Source organism: Larus michahellis, chromosome 1 (assembly GCF_964199755.1).
Source record: "Larus michahellis chromosome 1, bLarMic1.1, whole genome shotgun sequence".
Taxonomy (NCBI): domain Eukaryota; kingdom Metazoa; phylum Chordata; class Aves; order Charadriiformes; family Laridae; genus Larus; species Larus michahellis.
Genome location: NC_133896.1, coordinates 68,631,389 through 68,651,980, shown reverse-complemented (window position 1 = coordinate 68,651,980; position 20,592 = coordinate 68,631,389). Strand labels below are relative to the sequence as shown.

Genomic DNA, 20,592 nt, shown 5'->3' with positions numbered 1-20,592 from the left:
TCAGTTTCAACACAGAAAACAATAATGCACAATAAACCCTCACTATCATGTCGCGGCAGTGGTTTGAAGCAGACACCTTCTCTGCCACCGCGACCACTTGAGCTCAAGTACAAATTACATTAGCAGGCAAGCAGAGAATACTGCTCTTTGAAGCCCTCACTGCAGGACAGAAACACTGCAAAGCATGCAGGAACAGCCCTGTTTTATGGGCAGCCTGCCCAAAGGCAAGCAGTTAAAAGTGGGGGTGTCGTCGTCGTCCCGGCCGGTAGCTAATAGTTAGCTCTTCAACCAGTTACACTACAGTTAGCAGTTGGATTTTCATGGTATCACTATTGCTCACACCTGCCCTGTTAAAAAGTTTGGGATTCTGCTTCTAGCTGGTGACATTTCCTATATTTACAACAGCACTGAAGGTGAAGCATTATGAACATTCATTAGGCATGCTGATATTTTCATTATTAAAATATTAGAGCCAAAAAATGAGGTTTAAGTTTGATGTCCAGTCTGAGCTGGTGCACTCAGTTCCTCTCCATCATCCATAGAGAAAGAGAGAACACCTTCAGAGTGATTCATTCCGGTCTAAAATAGACTTCTCTCATCTCTCAAAGATCAATTTCTTTCCACTGACAGTGATGAACCCCGGCACAATCAGTCTGACATGACAGTCCACTTTGAACACTCAATTATTCTTGCCCCTTTTCTCATCCCCACCGCTTATTCCGACTCCCACACCGTGGTATGGCTGGCACAACTGTTTGCCCGGCCACTCTATGAGCCAGCTCATAAAACTAATCCAGGCAAAAAATAACTGGATGGAAGGGGAGTTGAGGTGTTTTGCTTTTTTTTTTTTATCCACCAACCAGATCAGCTCCCTGGCCTATTTCAGTGTGTCCCCACAAAGAATTGTGCTGGCATAGATGAAAAAAGTGCTGCTAGGGACGCAAGGACTAGACAGTCACCTAGCTTTTGGGCATGTAGAAGTAGATGAAATGAGCTAGGTCTTAAAAAAACCAAAGGCCAGAACTCTTGGGCTATCTGTTCTCAATAATAGTAAAAAGAATATCTTCCTGTCTGGTCTAAGGCGTCTCTGGCACGGCAACAGCTGCTATGTTGTATGTTCCTTACCCACAGGTCCCATTTGGAGTGCTTGCATAATGACTCCTGAAGTAAGGTATCAGTGCACAGGCAACAACCATCCCTCAAAGGCAAACTAATCCCTACAGACTGAGAAAAAAGAACTGGCAGTTTCCAAGCTTTTCTTATTACCAGTCACAGTTTGAATGGAGTTTCAAAAACACACCAGCAAAAGGTGTACCCCTGCCTCAGAACTACCCACCCTTACTTCCCAGCTACCCTTCTGCCCAAGCTGAATTTCAACAAACAGTTTTAGACCATGCATTGCTAAATGTTCTCTTAAAACAAATCTTGTGACAATTCTGCTCTTGTTTTTGGAGGGTGGTAAAAGGGAAAAGAACCAAGAAAAGCATTATGCATTCTTCAGACCATGGTTAACCTGACCTACTGTTGAAGACAGCCTCAATCCAAGCAAGAGTTTGGACTAGAGACTTTCAGAGGTTCCTTCTGACTATAAATTTTTGTGATTCTAATTTGGGATTTCCTTATCAGTCTTTCCTGAAATGACATCTTGACTGACTTTCCCTTCATAATGGTCTTCACACATCATTTACGCCTTTCAAGGTCTCCGTCTCCATTTAGCATCACCTCTCTCTGTTCAGATGCCTTCTTTTACTCTGTTCTCCGCGTATGACCATAGCAAAAAAACAGGTGCACACCAAGAACAATCAGGAAAAGCAACAAGCAAAGCTATTAAACCCAGGGTAGGAAACCAGTGTGCTGATACTCCACCCATCATGACCAAAAGAATGTGATGAACAAGCATTTGGTGTTTATATGAATGCTAAGAGGTCCACATAAAGGTACGGCTGAGTAATGTTCAACACACCTTGGACCTTTTGATGGAAGGAGGCGGCAATAATGTACCCAGGCTAAAATTAACCTGTCTCCAAGCTGCAGCAGGTATCACCCCCCATCCCGCTTCTTATTGCGTCCAGGGAAAAAGTCAAAAAATAAATGGGGGAAATCAGGATGGTTCCTTACCTTTCAGCTATAAGAGAAAGTGCAGCAGAGGAGAAGATTCCTCCTCTTCAGTTAGAGAAGAGCAAGCCATTCTTCTGGTGCCACAGGTCTGACCTCGTACACCCCTCCTATAGGGGGAGGAATGGAGAGTCTCACTTGCCCTCCTCTGGGCAGGAGTCCCAGACTACAAATAAGAGGTTTTATTTGGCAGCTGGGTATTTGTCCTACAAGAAGGCTCTACCCTAGATAATGTCAAGCATCTGCCTGTTAACCAGGAAACATCACAGAAGAAAACATCACCCTAGTTCATTTGTTCCTCTCCTTCTAAGGAACCCAGAAACATCCCCGCGCCATTCAGCATCTCCTACCCATCCCCTGCTCCTCATCCTGCCCGTGCCAAGCCACCAGGCTAGGCCAGAGCTCACACGCAATGCGATAGAGCTTTTGTGCAGCATACCCAGCTAACTCCTCAACATCCAGGCACATCCTCTTGGCTCGACTGTGTATAGCCCTGCTAATTTTTGTGGGAGGCAGCAGGGAAATAAGCGCTCAAAAAAAGAGAAGTTGGGGAACTTGCAGAGCCCCTGCCATTTGTTTAGCTCAGACACAACTTCAAGCACTGCTGTAATTGTCTAGAAATCAAACAAGTGGTTGATAGCACCAATTAACACCTTCCAGCATAACAATACCTTCATCTCATCACTCCCCATTCTCTCAACAGCTTAACATATTGGCACTCTGAATGACTTCTCTCCCAGACAGCAGACAAACAGTAATATGGAGGGGAGCAAGGAATTAAGGTGTACACAGTGCTCTAGCATGAGAAAAGAGGCAGCACATAGTACCAGCAGCTATAAAATCTTATATTATAATAAAAAAATAGGAGTTGACCTGAGACAGCCAAGAAGGTGAAACTAGTCTAAAGAAATATTTTTGACTCAGACTCAAAACAGTTTTTGTTAATAGTTACAAGCTGAGAAGATTTTTTTTTAGCCTGACATTTCACCAAAGAATACAGTGCCCTCTTCACACAGTGGGGGAAATACCCATATGAGCTATTTAATCAAAGTGTGTGTGTGTGGGATTAAAAAAAAAAAAAATCTTCCAATTTTTTTCAGATACAGAAGCAATAAAGACAAGTTCTTATGCCTAAGTTACCTCTTTAAGCTACTTGTGTAAACTTAAGTTTGCAAGCTCACCACATGCAACAGTCTTGTATTTCGGGAGCATGTAAGACCATTTCTCTAGCACTCCATATTCAGCATACAGATTGAGTACCACATGGAGCAGCAGCTCTAGTTAACAACCAGGGGATATCCCAAAGAGAAGACTTTGATTTCAGATGAGACACTGCTTTCTGCGGTTACAGCATAAATCTGGAGCGCATCGACTTGAACCCACAGGATTTGCTCCAAATTTACACCACTGTGACTGAATACAGCATTATGCCAGATAGGGAGAAGAAGGGGGCAAAGGCTTCTGTTTTATTCAACTAATAGGACTGAGGATGTGAGACACACAGGATTTAAAGCAAAGCCAAGCTTGTGGACAGGCAACATCTAATAGATCAGCAGCTACAAACAGAAAAAGCGAACAGCCGGGTGGGGTTTTTTCCCCACCAGAATTTGTGCTACCATTTAAAACAATAAAAAAAAAAAAACATTTATCTTTTCCTGAAAAGACGGCTAATTACCCTTCAGGGTGACACTGCCCATCCACCTTAAGATTCAGCTGGAGGCATAGAGCTGCAGCTTGGGCGCATTCCCAACAGGGAGAGAGGCCTCGGGCTTTGCTCCTCACCCGGAGCCCGGGAAGGACGGATGCTGGGAAAGGAGCAGTAATCCCAAACCGGCTAAGCCAGGCCGCCTTCCACCACACCCCAAGGGCCTTCGTCTCCAACATTGAAATGCTAATCTGACTTTGTAAACCCATAAACAAAAACAAAGAGGACGACACAAGAGGTTAAAAAAAAAAAAAAAAAAAAGCTTCCCTGAGCTCCAGCCTCAAACCGAATCTCCGGCATCCAGGCTCTGGCCTAGGGAGCATGATTTTACCCACAGGAGTGGGTCCCGCAAGCTCTTGCATCAAAATTGCTGGCAAACAGCATCTTTATGGTCAGATGCATTTAAATGGCCACTTCCACCACATGCCAGAGTATCCTTTGTTTCAGAAATCTCCTCAGAAAATAGCTTTTTACTGCAACAACAGACCAGGCACAGAGCTGCTATATCCTTTCTTATTGCCCTTTTACAACAGGACACCCATGAAATATTAATAATACTAAAAACTAACTGGCTTCTGCAGCTGGGCTCAATCTCAAACCTGCGTATGCTGAACGCACGCTTTGCCCATCTCCCACCAAACCCACGCTTTTAAGATCTATGCCTGCCCGCTCGCTTGCAAAAGGGGGGCAGCACCTTCCCAGAGACCCTGACTAGGAGCCGGAGGTGGGTACCATAGCTCTGGGTCTGCCACAGGTTGGCATGGGCCGAGTCGGTCAGCTGGTGAGGAGAAGAGATCCCATGGCTTCCCTTGGAAGGGGAGACACTAAATCTCAGGGATCAATAGGGACACGTGATCCCAAGGCTTGCTGGCCCTTCTCTTTGCTTTCTCGGCTCTTCTGTCAAACCCTGTCAGCATACCCACGTCTATAGAGAGTCAACATGGGGGATCATTTCTCACCAGCAAATGTTCCCTACCCGAGGGAGCACCGCAACCACCTAATTACCCGGAAAGCTGCCCTTTTGTTTCCCATCCTCCCTGTTTTCTTCTGTCCCCTGACCTGTTTTAGCAGGCATTTCAGGCTGCCTGTCGTGTGAAAGCCGGGTTTTAAAGACAAAGCAGCAGCTCAAATATTTATCCCTCCGCTGAGGACTAGCTGACTCCGAGGGCACTGCTGCCGCCACCGATCTTCAGGGGAGAAGAGGACAGATCCAGCCACATGGACCATGGGTAGGGGCAAAGCCATTCCACACAGAGGAGCATCAATTCCTTACTGGAGCAGCTGAAGCCAGCCGTGGTTAACTTAGGCCAGAAGGTCCAAGGGCTCTTCTCTGCCAAGTTTAGTCTTGGATGACAGTGAAATGTGCTTAATTTGACAGTTTCATTTTAACATGTATGGGCAAAGTCTAGAAGGAAACGGTGGCAGCAGCAAGGGAACAGAGTTGGATTATTATAAGGTAGCTTCCCAGTTGCCTCAACCCAGTGCTCAGTACTAAAAACCAATAAAAAAATATTATAGACGCTGACTTTTCACCCAAGCAATGAAATAATCGAGCACAGAGTGTCTTCAACATGATAACAGTATTCTCACAAGTTATAAAAATTAGACTTTCACTATAAATTTCAAACTCTGTGCCACACCTCTAGCATTACAGAAGCTGAAAGCTCGGGCACATCTTGGGGCTGGAAAATGTGAGTCTGGAAAACACAGGGAAACTTTCTGCGTATTACTGTTTTCACATTTTAAAAAAAATCTATAATAAAGTTATGGCATGAATATGACCTCTGTGTCTTCCTCAAACTATAGCAAATACACTTGTACTCCTGCAAGCATACACAAAATGCAGTTCCTCAAGCAGCCACTGAAACAGTGGAGAGAATTAGGTGGTCAACAAGTTTAATGAGTGGAATCCTGTCAAATACGTGGAGACAACCTGGCTTGACTGGGGCTGTGTGCCAGTGGGGATGGGGAAGAACGCTTCAAAAGTACAGGAGAACATCTTCTGATCTCTGCTTGACTGTTTCTCCTGAAGAACTGCTCTTCATAAAGTGATACACAAAGCTGTTTTATAAGGCATGCCTGGGCACCAACTTCTAGAAGCCTAGTGTGTTCTCTAGACTACGTGGAGGCAAGATTTGTTGGTAGAACATTGCCAGACACAATGATCACATGCCAGGTAGGCCAAACACCAACTAAACTGGAGGGTATAATAGCTTGTCGCCTTCTCCTCTCCAGGCTCTTGATAAGAAAAGACCATCTTGGTGGCCCAGGACTGGCTACTTCACAACCATCACCACCTTCTGCTCACACTCCCCACATTGGGGAAGCTGCCCTCTCCATTTCACACAAGTGCACCCCAGGCACGCAGGGCAGTGAAGGGTTAATTTAATTAGTTCTGTGTGTGCTCAAAGAATTACAGGCAACTTCATTTAATTATTAAGTAGCCAATCAGGTAATCTCTGTATCTGATTAGCACGCTAATGAAATAATGTCTTCCAGTTCAAAGCTGTCATTCCAATCAGGAGACAGCCCTTCAGCTAGAAGGAAAAGCTGGCCAGGTTTCCATGGGCTGAAGGCTTTGGATTTTTGGGGAGGGGATGGGAGCAGGGAGTGGAAACCTTTCCGCCTTCCCTCTCCTTGTCCCTGCCTCTACACAGAACAGCTGGTTCCCCCTTCCAGATGGGCAAGCGCATTGGCTCCAGAGAGGCTCCCTGATGCTCCAGGCAAGTGTCCTGTGTCACCACCACCTTACATCCCTTTCTCTTGCACTCCCAGATGCCCAGGAAGACTCCAGTCAACCAGAGCCCGGAAAGCACCAGGCCGTTAGCGTATTGCCTAGGCACTGCCAACTGAGAGATCTGCTAAATATGTGGGGCATGACTCTGCGATGGTCCACATGGGAGAAGAGTCACACAGCAAAGCCATTACAGCACTAAGAGGAAGCCAGAAACCCTCCTCCCTCCCCCACGCCGCGCTCTGCTCCTGTGTCATATGCAGTTATTTCCAGCCTGGGGAAAAGTGCAAGGCGGCAGCTGTCACACGAGGCAAGGACTTGCCCCTTTTAAACAGGGATTTCAGGACTAAATGACCCATTACAATTAACACAGCTGCAAGAACTGGGACACTTCCACACAGAGAGGGGCTTTGGGAGTGGGGGAGGAAAGGAGGAGACAAGCAGAGGGTTAGGATCATACTTCCAAGGTCTGGTGTGGAGCCCCCCGCCCCTCCGCTTTTTAAGTATTAGCTCAGCTGTCTTCTTCCAACTGCTACCACTCAGCCTGAACCCAGCGAGGCAGCGGAGACAGGGAGCTCAGCCCAGCCCAAGCCCACCACATCGCCTCCTCCATCGGTCCCTTACTCGCACGACCACTCCTGCTCAGACCCGGCTCAGAAACTCCCCTTTCCCGAAGAGCAGCGCTGGCTGCTCCACTACGCAACAGCGGCGCGGCTGCTTTTTGCCTTGCCGCACACACGCTAACTTTTAATAAGCAAGCCCAGGTTTATCAGAAGAGCTGCAGCAGGATGTGGTTCAGCACGACTGAACCATCCCAGTGTTTATCCGAGGAGCCCGGCAGATGTTGCTCTCCAAGCTCAAGCCTGCGCTGTCACATCTGTGTACGTCTGTACGTCCTCTACTGCCAGTTTAAATGCTAACTCAGCTCCGATTGCCGCAGCTGCCAGCATGCCTGTGCACCGCGGGGTGGGCATTCCCATTTCTGAGCACTAGATCACCTTCTTGGTGACGCTTCCACTCCCCCGGTGCCTTTCCCAGGAAAAGAGCGGAGCCCTCCAGGATGCTCACACCACACAGCACGGGTTTCGTTAAAGTCACCGCGCTGAAAACGAATACAGAGAGAATCCCAAGAGGAAGGAGAAAAATTGCGAGCAGTCCCCAGCCGGCCAGCCAGCCAGCTGGCTTTCTATGAGAACACTGAAGTGTTGACACTTTTTGTTGAGCCTTTTTTTCCTGAGCATATCCCATGAACAAGAAACAGTGCTGCCGAGAGGGAAGACATACGTCCCTCTCTTCTCTCTGCTGACTGCAGCCATTCCAAATGAAGGAAACCGGTTAGATCAAGAAATTCAGGCTTGGACAGCACAATGAAGCATCCACTAATAATCAATCCCTTCGCAGCAGCCTTCCTGCCAACTGGCTATGGACTAGGCAATGATTATAAATTGTAGTTACTCCTCCAAGGAAAAACAACACAACATCCTATGGCGGTCCATGCTCATCCTTTAATTCTGAAACCAGTCCCGCTCACTGAAATAAAAAGACAAGTCTTTCTAACTGCCCATCCTGAAAAATAAACCCAGCCCTGAAATCCAAAGCTGGGTTCTTCCTGGCTTGTGCTTCGCTATACACAAAAAAACACAACCCAAAAGTGATAAAACTTGCGTCACCAAGTTAGCAGAAAATTCTAAAAATGCCGAGAGGGGGAGTTTATTGGCTACTAAGAAATTATTGTCATCCCCCTATGTCTGGCATCCCGCTACCGCAGGAAGGGCACACAGGAGAACCTGCCAAGGCAGAGCTGCCCCGACACTTATTAACCAGCACGCAGATGCAATTCGAGCCCGACTTGCGCGCAAGCGACTGAAGCGGCCACCTGGGGACCCGCATTCCTTGACAGCTCCGCCGCCCTGCGCATTCCAGCCCCCTCATTCCCCCGGCCCTGAAACCAGGTCAGGGAGGCACAGCATGACCTGATCTCCACCTCTGATAGCACCAAGCCCCGTCCCATCCCCTCTTGCCACCCTGGCCACAGTCAGGCCACTTGCGCCGCCTCCCCCCACCCTGCACAGAGCAAGGATACGGAGATACCCGTCCACGCATGTGAAGGGACTCCCTCTCAATGCCATGGCTATTTGCGGATCAGCCATCATCCAAAACTTCCCAAAATGAGAAAGTTCAGGCTTTTGGCAGGTCAGACACTTACTACAGTGAGTAGTTTGTTCTGCCGAGGGACTCGTAACACCCTCCCAAATTACACATTGCCCTTTACGGGATGCCGCAGCAGCTGGAATCAGCTCCCTTCTCACATTCCTTAATAAGCACTTCCATCGGAGAGCAGGGTGGATGCAGGGCATCAGCTGCAGTTAATCACAACCGAGAGCTGGGCTGCCTTTCCCCATGCTCCCCGGCACTATCAGCAGTCTAAGAATATCCACCCAGCACCACCCGCCCTGCTGGGGCAGGGGGAGTCAAGTGGTCCGAGCTCCCAGGCATTACAGGTCTCCCTGTTACAGGAGACTTTCACTCTGCCTCCCCCAAGCAGCAGCCTTCAGCGGGGCCCCCCGATAGCGGGTTGAGATCCTACAGATCATGGAAAGATAATCCATTGCACCACTAATGCACTACTGCAGCTGTCCATGGAGAAAATCCCCTTTCAACCAAAAAAAAAAAAGACCCAAAACCCTCAAGCTCTTTGATCCTCTCCAACACACAATTATCTTAAGGGCAAAATAGTCTTCTGTGCCTCGGCACCTTATATCAGGCTGAAAGAAAGGAAATTGAGACTGCTATTCCCTGTTTATTCTACACGGCTGCCCTATCGGACAAGGCAAGCCACTCCGGCCTCTTCAGCACAGGCAAGCAAATCCTGATGGACAGATACCTGCATCACTGGGTGACCAAAAGGAAAACTTTTTCGGGAAAAAAATGGTTTGTTTATTTAAAAGAAAAAAGCCTGAATTTCTATGAAAGATAATAAAACTTTTCACTTTTTTTTTTTGGTGCAAGACAGTCAGCTACAGTGAAATTTAACTGATTTTAACTGCATATTCAGTTCTGACTTTGGAAGGAACAATTTAAAGGACCATTTAAAGGACAAGTTAAAGTTGTCCACCATCAACTTTTAGATTAAACTTCTTCTAACTGGAAAAAAGAAATACAGCAAGCCTTGATTTAGTACCCACAAAAAACCCCCAAAACCCTCTGAAGAGGTTGACCAGGGTTCTTCCCCAGGTGCCCCCCTCCCTTGCTGCATGACCTCTTGTTACCTGTGCAGTCTCACTCCACCTGCTACCCAGGGCTGCAGCGTGATAAGCGTTTCTTTCAGCAGAAGGGTCAGCTATAAAAAGCCCTTCCCCTCCCCGCTGCCTGTTTCCATTCCTGTGCTGCCACTTCAGTCATGCTGGTACAACCCTTTTGTGGGGCTGCAGAGGGAACCGGCTGGGGGAACCACTCCTGGTTAGATGCAGCTCACTTAAAGAAAAAAAAAAAAAAGTTGCGGGCTTTTAATCCAGGTGAACAGTTTTACTGCCATCCGTGACGGGTGGCAGGAGCTGCCGTGGGAAGGTGGCTTGAGAACTGATGTCCTCAGGTTCCAGCAGACACTGCTGATGAGTCCACACTAACACCGCAGGAAAAATGGCCACGTGATGTCAAACTCTCCAGTGAAGAATACAAAAAATAGGAAAGGGGGAAAAAAAAAAAAAAAAAAGAAGTTACTTCTCTAATGCCCTGAAATCCTATTAATTTCAGAGGTACTCACAACTGCACTTTATACAAGGATTTTCAGAAAACTCATCTAAAAATCCCAACAAAACATTGCTCCTTGTGCACATTTCTCCATCAATCACCCATGAATAAGTTTTGGATTCTTGGCTGACTCAACCAAAAGCAACAGGAGTGCTTGGAGTCTTGCACAGGCAGTTTCTGTAGAGAGTGCCCACCACACTTGGCCCCTGCAATCATCCCAAACATGTTTAAATGTCAACGCACACATGTGGCCTGGGAGCTGCATGGGACAAGGCATGACCTTTGCGAGAGGAGGATGCAGAAAAGAGGAAAAGTAAGGAGAAGCACTGAGAAACATCAGATGCGGGGATGTGAAGGGCTGCCATCCTCCATGTTCAGACTGGGAACCCTTCTGAAACTAAGACTCACTTTTATGTGCAAGTGCAACGTAGTTTGCATTTGAAAATGCATTTCACTTTTACAGAGCACCCTTAATGTTATTTATTCAGGAGTCATGAAGAAACTTATGTGCTGGGCCAGTAAGGGTTAGGCCTAAGCGAGGTCTTGAATTACCGCAGGAAAGCACGGAAGAGGTCTTGCTCCCTGTTTTTTCCCCCCTTTGCTTATTTTTCAGCATTTGAACCTTCCCAGCACACCAGAAGAGGGAGCCTTTGATTCCTCTCCCATGCTCATCATTTGTTTTATATTAGCAACAATGACAAGCTCTATTAAGAGTCAAGCTCTTTGAGTGAACTCTCACCCTTTGCCTCCTAAAACAAACAAAAAACCCAAGCAAGGAAAAAAAACCCACAAACAACCACAAACCAAAACCAACCACAACCCTTTTCGCCTTGTGTTATGGATATATGAATATTTTTGCTGCCACACAACTCCCTGTGTACAGGGGTCCCCAGAAAATGAGCAAACTAGCTCTGCCTTCCAACCTTTCGGCCATGCAAAGCTCCAGCCCTTTTACGACAGCCTTAGCTGGAGAGAAAGAGGTGGAGAATTAATGGCTTTACCAACGAGGAAGAAAAAGACCCTCCAGAGCTCCTTTTACATCACCAGCCCCAGCAACCAAAACTCAGACTAAGGCTAGAGTTTCAAGAGCCATGGTGGATCAACCCGGCAGCTCGCGGCTGCCAAAAGCAGGAGGTCCCACTCCCACCGCAGCACCACGACCCTGCAAAAGCACACTCAGTGAGCAGCTGGGCTGGTGGCGCAGCAGGAGCAGACCACAGAGTCAGAAGCACAGCCAGGGCAGGAGCTTGAAAGGGACCGAGATGGTCCTTCTGGCGGCTGGCAGCCCCTGAAACCAAAGCTTCGGGTTTCATTGCTCCCTCAGCAGCATGTGTGCCCTCCTTCCCACCAGGCTGAACACACCAGCTCGACCACACCGGTGTAAAAACCGACAGAGACACCGCCACCACCGTGTTGCTGAACTAAGCTACATTAATAGAGGAAAGACCTGAACCAGTGTAAGTACATCTAGGGCGAAGAGCTTGCAACCATTTAAACCAGATCAGTCACAAAACTGCGTTAAACTGGTGGCCTGGCCCAGGGCAGAGGTGGCCTGAGGACCATTACACCCCTCAGTGGTGGCCTAGCCCAGGGCAGAGGTGGCCTGAGAACCATTACACCCCTCATGTTTCAAATTGTTCAGTATTAACTTTGCACACTGCCTTCTCCAGGCAGCCCTCAGCAGCCCTACCCTGCGTGATATCAGCAGCTTCGCTTTTTCAGTGGAGAGCTGGTGTTTTAGCGAGGCATTTACAGGATATAAAGAGTTCATCAAGAAGTTGAGCCAGCTCTGCAAGCAGTTGCCACGTCGGGTTGCGAGGCCACCTCGGAGCAAAGCAAAGACCTTGACTGCCATCAGCCCGTGGTGTCAAGTTATTCCCCCGTCCCCGGTAAAGGCGGACTTAAAAGCCCCCCCAAAAAAGCAGAAAAATATGTGTTCTAGTGGTAAGCAAACCACGCTTTTACCCATCAGCTGTTTTCTGTTCCTCACACAAAAGGCCGCAAACCCCTCCTAATTGCAGGAGCCCTCCACCTAACAGACCCTGCTCTCGGGGCCCTCCTCCCCAGGAACTGGGGGAGAACTGGGGCACAATAGGAAGGAGACCGGCTAAAGGGAATAGATCTGTTAAATTAACACATTTTCTGTCAACCAAATCAGCTGCCCCCAGTGCTATTGTTGGTGAAACAATGGAGACCCCAGGAATGGGCACCCATTAAAAGGAACAAGCCTGCTGAAAGGATACACTCTGAGGCACAGCCTTGTGTGTTTAACAGGATTCTCTACTGTAAGGAAGGAGGAATCACTAGGCTGCATTGTTCCCACCACCACAGCAGATGCTGTTGCTTCTGGTAACGAGGAGGGAGAAAAAAAAAAAAAAAAATGTTCATACCTACCTACAATAAGGTTTACAGGGTAAACTTTTAAATCGAGAACTTTTAACTGCCGGGGCTGTTGTCATTTCTGCCTCTAGCCCTTTTCTCGAGGAGATTTTTGCCTGAAAGAAATCTATGAAAGCATCCATTGCCATTACAAAAGTTAATTCTTCACCCTTCATGCAGGCACTTAACAGATGCCAGGGGCAGAATGGCACAGCTCTGCCGGCATTATTCGCCGGGAGAGAAAGACCGCAGTTAAGCAGGTCCACGTATAAAGCTGCAACACTTTAAAGGTGTTACTTTTAGCTGGTTTGGTTAGAGCGAATTCCAAAAGCAACAAACTTTTGAGGCCTCATGTAGACGCGCTGTGCAGAAGTTCATGTCAGCTGCATTGAATTGGTACAGGTTTGTGGTGGCGAGTCTTTGTAAACAAAGCAAACTGCGAAGTCATATTGAAGCTACTACACAAAACATAATTTTTTTTTTCTTTTCTAGCCGGGAAAGACTTGAAGCAGATTATCTTAAATTGGTTTTTAATTAAGTTCAGCTTAAACCGTTAAACTTGTGGGCACAGAAACACTTCAGCTAACACCAGACATGATTTCCAGAGTCAGCTGTGCTAGCAGAAGAGGCAGTTGCCTCCAACTACTAACACCACAGAAAGTCTGTAACTATCAATCCCCACGTACTCCATCCAAATTTCTGAAATTCTTATCGAGTTCCTCTTTCTCTTCTGCCTTCCACTGCTACAGTCATTCCCTGACTCCTCTGTCACCTAAGTCAGATCCTTTCAAATTGTTGCTGTCAAAATAACCTTCCTTATCCATTGTTCAGACACCCTTTGGCTGTGTGCAGTCACTTCTTGTTTCTTTTCAGAGGCTTAAGATAATGTTTTAACTCACATATCAGCCTCCTGAACTACCTATTCCCTTTTTTTTTTTTGTACCCAATTATACTAGTCTCATTATATAAAATGTAAACACTTGTTAAAAAGTTTAAGATCTACAGTTGGGAAAGATGTGACTTGCATTTGAAATGGAAACTGATACAATGCTTTCCAATTTGCAGACCACTTGAAACAACAGCTCTGAGAAGTATCTCTCTGCCTCCCCCTCCATTAATCTCAATGAACTCTAGAGCCCAATACTGACATGTAGAGTGTTAATGATTCTATTATGAACAGAATAACCAAGGCAGCAAAAGTGAAGACCAGCAAAGTAAGAACTGCCGCTGGAACACACACGGGGAGAGGGATGAGGCACTGTCAAAGCGACTAAACCAAACACTGGATGGGACAGGTGGAAAGAATAATAAAAAAAATACTACCCCTCCATTTCATTTTGTTTTTTTTAAACTTGATTTTCGAACAACAAATAGGCAGCTCACACCCTCTACCCCAACGAAGCCAATGCTGCCCGGGGGGAAGCAGAGCCACCATGGATTGACTGCGCTATAACCTGAATTCACACAGCAGTCCATAAATGGGTCTCTCTGCACAATGGGGCTGACACTTTCTCTTTTCAGGATGTTTGAAGTCCATCATTTTTTCCAACCCTGTCTCCTCACCATATGGCGCTTCTTCTCGCACTGCCAATTACTCTAGCTTTCCTCAGACAATTTGCTTTTTCTAAAGCCAGGTGCTTTACGTGAGAGTTAAGTTTTAGTGAGCAGATGTATTGTTCGCTCTCATTTCAGACAGCCCATTCCCTTCCGCTTCAACGTTGCCTCCAGCCAACAGGCTAACGGGAAGAGGGACAGACATCCTAATGCCCGAACTGTATTCTACTGAAGAGGTGTTGAACTCAGAGTTACCCTCTATGAGTAGAGCTGACCTACATGAATTCACTGATATTTTCATCAGCTTGCTGCACCTACTTGATACGTTGATCTTAATTAGCTTGCAAATTCTGAACAGAAACTACCTGGCCATCTCAGCTATCATACAACACGACGAGGCATCGGTAGATGCTGTACATGCTACTGTAATACAAGTAATAATGCAGCACCAGACCAGAATAGCTACAGAGGGGTGAAGGCTTAGCACTCAGATATGGTACCACACTGCCTGGGCAATATACGCTGTACAAACCACTGACAGAACAGGAAGGTTGTGTCGTTTTGGTGTCACGAATCACAAGGGATGCAACCAAGGGGCTCCACAGAGAAATTTCAGCAGGACCTAACACAACAGGACAGTGGAGGTTAAAACGCACTCAGCCATTCTGTCCTCACTAGGAAAAATAATTTTTTCATACCAAAATTCTAACACATTTAGAGTTTAACACATTGAAAAAAAAATACATTTTTGCTTTTAAAGCTGCATCTGGTTTGCACAAATAGAAGAAACCCTGTTCTTTGCTCTCTCCTTCACAGAGTCGCAGCACAGCTCTCCCTCTCTCCACACTCTTCCTCCTCCTGTGGGACCCACAGGAGCAGTAGCCATCGCTGGTTTGCAAAAGCCACATAATATTCCTGACAGAAAGAGCCTGTTCGAGAACCGACATGGCAGATACCACACTACAGGAGGGAAAAGGTGGGCAAGAGCAGCAGTGCCCTGTCTGTGGGTGGGAGGAGGGAACATTGAAGTAGAGCCAGAGCCAGAGCCCGAAGTGCTAGGAAGGGGCAAGAGGCAAGGAAAAGCATCTTAAAGCTGTAGTGAAGTTAACAGCAGAGGCAATTTGCCCAAAGGCGCTTTTAAAAACCACAGGAAAAGATTTATGTTTTCCCTGTGTAATGTGGCTTTTCCCCCTTTTCCAAATAAACTAAGTTAACAACAATGTTTTGACTATTTTCAAGCACGTTCTGGAAAGTCACCTCCCCTCGACCTACCCGGGCAGAAGTTCCTAAATGTTTCAGCCCACAGCTCCTGGGAGCACATGCCAAAGAGCTGGGTGGCCGAGCCACGCTGGCTTCTGTCCAGTGTTTTCAAGTTGTGCTGAAATACGGTTGAAAACGTTAAATATTCTCCTAATATTTTCGATGCAAACAATCTCTGCAGCTGCCAGGAGGATATTTCAGTTGTGGAGGGGAGGGCACCCAGCCAGGAGATACGTTGTCACAAGAGGTGTCCCACATTACAGTCCGGTCTTGAAGAGGGAAAACAAATCACTCCCTATCATCGCCTGCACTAACTTGACTGTGGAAAGCAACTTTTCTGTCCATCAAGGCAATGCCTACCAAAAAAAAAAAAAAAAAAAAAAGGGCCCTGTACAGCCAAACCTTTTCCCGCTGGACTACTATTAAAAGTAGGTAAGGACAAACCCACGTGACACAGATTTTACAAACCACAGAGAAAGAAGCCACAACAACCAAACCAACACATCTCAAAGTCCACATTTGAAGTGGCATGAAAGTTTTGTACAGCAGATGGCTGACAAGGCAGCCATTTAAAAGGGGGGGTTGGGTGGGGGCGAAACCCACCCCAGAAGGCAGAAGCGCTGCCATCCTCAGAGATCCACGTAAAAACACGGCGTGAAGCCAAACGCGTCTCCGAAGCACCCGCTTCTGGCCCACTGAACTTTTGACCCGCTGGCAGTGGCTGAACCCCTTCTGAGTCCATCGCCGGGTGATGCTGCAGCAGAGATTTGAAAAGAGGAGCCCTGCGCCTCATCAGGCGCCTGCATCTGCCAGAGCCAGCATGGGGGCCGGCTGCGTCCACCCCCTCCCTGAACAATGCCCAGGGCCCGGCCTGATGGATGCTCTCCTTTCTTCCAGTTTTGGACATCCCTTCCCTGTAGTGTCTACGCACTGGGGTCCAGCAAAAAGAAAACAAAACATCTGCTCCCCAGGTTTCTGACATCCAGCTGTTGATGGCAGCTCCGCATCTGGAAGCTTCACTTTCTTTTGGGCCAATAAGTAGAGGGCAAAAGGTTTGCATTTAAAAAGAAAGAAAAAAAATAATTAAAAAAAAAAAAAAAGAGAGTGTGCTCCGTGCTGCCTCCCTGTACTAAAGCCCCCAAACTTCTCAAATACCATCAGCAAATCTGCTCAGCACAGGAGGGATGGGTCCAGATGGCCTATCATTACAGAGCCTTCCAGCTAGCTATGGGCAGACCCACCAGAAGAAAAAAAAAAAAAAAACAGTGAGGGGGGGAGAAAAAACAAAACAAAAGATAACTACAGCTGGGGGTTTTTTTGTTGTTGTTTTTTTGTTTGTTGACCTCACCCCCTCCTAAAATTGGGGGGAGGGAGAGAGCAGAGGATATTTGTTACAAGCAGAATTAAGGTTTGTTTAAAACTTTCACTTTTTGTAACAATGTTGTAAGAGTTTAGCACCAAACTCCCGGATGGAGATACACTGGTATCAGGAAAAAAAAAAAAAAAAAAAGAAAAAGAAAAAAGACACCAACCAGGATTTAACTTGAGAGCTTGGCCCTCCTTGGAATATCCTCCAAGAAGAGCCAACTGCATCCAGAGTAAGGCCATCCCTTAGACACTGGGGACACAGCTGGACAGACATTTGCCATGAAGCTCGAGGAGTTTGAGCACAACCATCCTCCAGCTGAAACCCTCTGAGGTGAGCCACCCCAGCTCTCCAGTTCTGCTTCCCTACAAGGAAAAAGGTCCACCCAAACCACCTGTTTTACTTTGCATCCAAATGGACCGGGACACTCACCCCTGGCTTACCGATCAGGGGCAGTAACTTCCAAGGGAAGGGGCAGTAACTTCTCAAACTGCTGGCATTCAGCCACAAGCATACCTCCCCACAATAACCAAAGCTAAAGCAAGAAAGTGCCATTTGTACATGAGCAGTTTCAGTTTTTGATGGTTGGCTAAGGTTTTATTTTGCCCTAATATCTGTCTCATGTCCTAGCATTTCCCTACACCCCTACAAGATCGGCCACCTCTGCTTTATTCAGACACCCTTGAACCTCAAAGCCCACCTCAAGAGGCAGCAGCCAAACAGCAGAACAGACACTGGCATTATTAGGTCCAAAATCAAGAGGGGAACCTTATTTATACAGCCAAATAAAGTACAAACCAAAAAATCATACAAAGCAATACTCCTTAAAATAAAAGTATAAGTCTCTATGCTGGCCATCGGTTTCACACCATGAACCGTTTGGGCAAGCTCTTTGTGCAAAGTGCCCTTCCCAAGTATCCCTGAAACCAGTGATGAGACTGGAACAACTTCATCAGGCAAGGGGTAACAAGACAGTGAGCTTCAAGGAACAGCAAGTTTTGAAACCTCACACCGTGCCGCTCACACCATGCTGGGGAAGGAGATTTACGCCATGTGCCCGAGGATGCCGAGTTCTGACAGCTGCATCCGTCCTCTCGCAGCGTCCCGATTTTAACCGCAATTTCCACCATCCCTCGGACAAACGCCATCCTTTGAAACCCGTGTCTGCCAAATGCTGCAGGCCATCCACGCGCGCAAGAGGTTTTTTTGGCGATGTTTTCCATGTGCCGTTTCTGTTCTGTGACACCCCCAGCACCAACCGCACGCACTCCTTGTCCCGGGCATCCCCCCAAAAAAGCGAGTTAATCTGTTCCGAATGATGTTAACTCCCCCACCCTAAGCGTGCTCCGGGAACCAAAGGGGAGCCCACATTTACTTCATTTGTGAAGCAAGCCAGATGCTAATTGCCTCCAAAGGTGAAAGGCTACTGCCTTGGCCCTTTTATCATTGTAAATTCAGGTTCCTTCAAGACTTTGCGCTGCTGGGCCCGGAGAGCCTCCCCCTTTAATGGTTTGGCATCAATAGGAGGGGGAGGGGAGTTCCCTTTCGCAAGAAGTTGCATCATTGAGAGACCTTATCCCCTTTCAAGATTTCGCACCGCATAAGGGATTCCCCCTCTTCAGAAATTCACATCCTGCTCAAGGAGTTTTGCTCTTTAGGGCTTCGCGCATCCCATTGAACTTTTAAGCATCTTTGGAATTCGCATTCACGGGGCAATTACTGTCTTAAAAAAAAAAAAAAAACAACAACACAAAAACCCCAACAAAACCAACAACAAAAAACACACGCCACCACGTTATTCACCCCGGTTTATTGCCAACGCGCTGGCAAGAATAGCTTTTCACAGCAAGCACAAAAGATTTCCTACCAGGACACACTTTGTTTGTAACATTTGTCGCCAGAGCACAAAATATTTACGGAACATTAGCCACGCACGCGAAAAATCAGAATTAAAAACAAAAAAAAGAAGGAAAAAGAAAAAAAAAAGGGGGAGGACACAAGAAAGTTACAGAGGAAAATGGGTAAAGGAGGTACGAAAGCCGAGAGTTTTCCCTGCGCGGGGGGAAGGCACCATCGCTCGCCCGCAGCCTCGGCGGAGCCGCACAATGAGCGGCGCGGTGCCCCGCGGAGCAGCCCCCCGGCCTCACCGGGATGCGGGGGAACGGCCGCACCTCCCGCCGCCCGGCTCGGCTCGGCGGCGACCCTCCGCGCCCCCCCCCCACACACACCCCGCAGCGGCACCGGCCAAGTGGGGACCTCCTTCCTCCAACAAAAGGGACCAACTTAGGCGCGGGCTGGGGACCTCCCCGCCCGCCCCCCCCCCCCCCCAACCACAGCCGCGGGTACCCACGGGGGAGGTGGGGGGTTACCGGGGCCGGGCCCGCCTCTCGCCGCCACCATTTTGGGCACGGGGGACCCACCGCCGGCTCCGTGCCGCGGCCGCGTCCGTCCCGTTGTGTCCCCGTCCGTCCGTCCGTCGTCCCCCCCCCCCCCCAACCTTTGTGTGCGGACACCGGCCCGGCGGAACAATGCGGCCCGGCGGCGGCCGGCTCCGCTCCGCCGGCGGCTGCCCCCGCCGAGCGCTCCGCCGGCTCCAGAGCCGGGGGATGGGGTGGGGGTGTGGGGGTCCTGCCCGCCGCCGCCCCGGGACGGGCGCGCCGAAAGTTTTCGAGCGCGCCCGGCAGGGACGGGGAAGTTGTTGCATCTGCCGCAAGCGGAGGGGGGAACCCGGCGGCGCATCACCCCGGGATCCAGCGGCTTCACCGCGGGGTGGAAGGGGGTGCCCCCCGCGCGGAGAGCGGGGACCCGTCGGGCAGCCGGAGCGCGGCGGGGAGGGCGCGGCGGCAGGGAAACAGCCCGTCGGGCTGCCCGCAGCGTGCGGGGGCCGGCGGCCGCGGGTCTCTCACCTCGATCTCGAAGTCGGGCAGGCGGAAGGCGGTGCGGAAGAGGGAGCAGAAGTGCGCGATGGCCGGGACTTCCCACCAGGAGCGGAGCTCGTCCAGCGCCACCGCCGCCTCTGAGCCGCCGGTGCCGGCCACGCCGCCCCCCCCACCGCCGCCACCGCCGCCGCAGCCGCCGTCCTCCTCCGGGCACATCTCCCGCCGCCGCCACCGGCTGCCTGCCTGCTGCCTGCCGCCCGCTCGCTGCCTCACTCCAGCGGGCGGCTGCGTGCCGCCGCCGCTCGGCGCTCCGGCTCCGCCCGCCCCCCGGCGCCACGCCGCTCTCAGCGGCCGCCCCCCGGCGGCCCCGCGCTGCCCCCTCGCTGCCGCCCGCGCATGGGGCGGCTCGGCGCCGGCGCGGGGGCGGCTAGGGCCGGCGGGGGCGCTGCTGCTGCCCCTGCCGCCGGCGGCCGCCGCTGCGCGGGCCCATCCTCCTCCTCCTCCTCCTCCTCCTCCTTCTTCTTCTCCTCCTCCTCCGCCGCCGCCACCCGCGCCCCGCAGCGCAACCGCCGCGCCGCCGGGAACAGATGGGCCCGGGGCGACGCGGGGGGGGGGGAAGACGGGGGGACCGGGGACGGGCGGACGGACCCGGGAGGGGAGAGGCGGAGTCCCGCGGGGGGGGAGGCGGAGCGCCGGGCGGGAGAGCGAATAGGGAGGCGCGGAGGGGCCCGGCGGGGCGGGGCCAAAAGGCGTGAGGGCGGGGGTGGGCGGGGCCCGGGCACGAGGAGGGGGTGGAGCCGGCGCTCATCACAACAACAGTCCCCCCCGCGCCCGCGTGGACACGCCCACC

General features: G+C 49.6%; 1 protein-coding gene across 3 annotated transcripts in view; it reads right to left on the bottom strand.

Annotated features, from left to right (window-relative positions):
- The window catches only part of CECR2 (CECR2 histone acetyl-lysine reader), a 105,002-nt gene extending 84,811 nt beyond the window's left edge, over positions 1-20,191 (bottom strand). For all 3 annotated transcript variants that reach the window (XM_074584751.1, XM_074584759.1, XM_074584771.1), the window contains exon 1: positions 19,770-20,191. In XM_074584751.1, the coding sequence (XP_074440852.1) occupies positions 19,770-19,958 (189 nt within the window). In that variant the 5' untranslated portion in view covers positions 19,959-20,191. The remainder of the gene's footprint in view (positions 1-19,769) is intronic.
- Between the last annotated feature and the right edge of the window lie 401 nt (positions 20,192-20,592).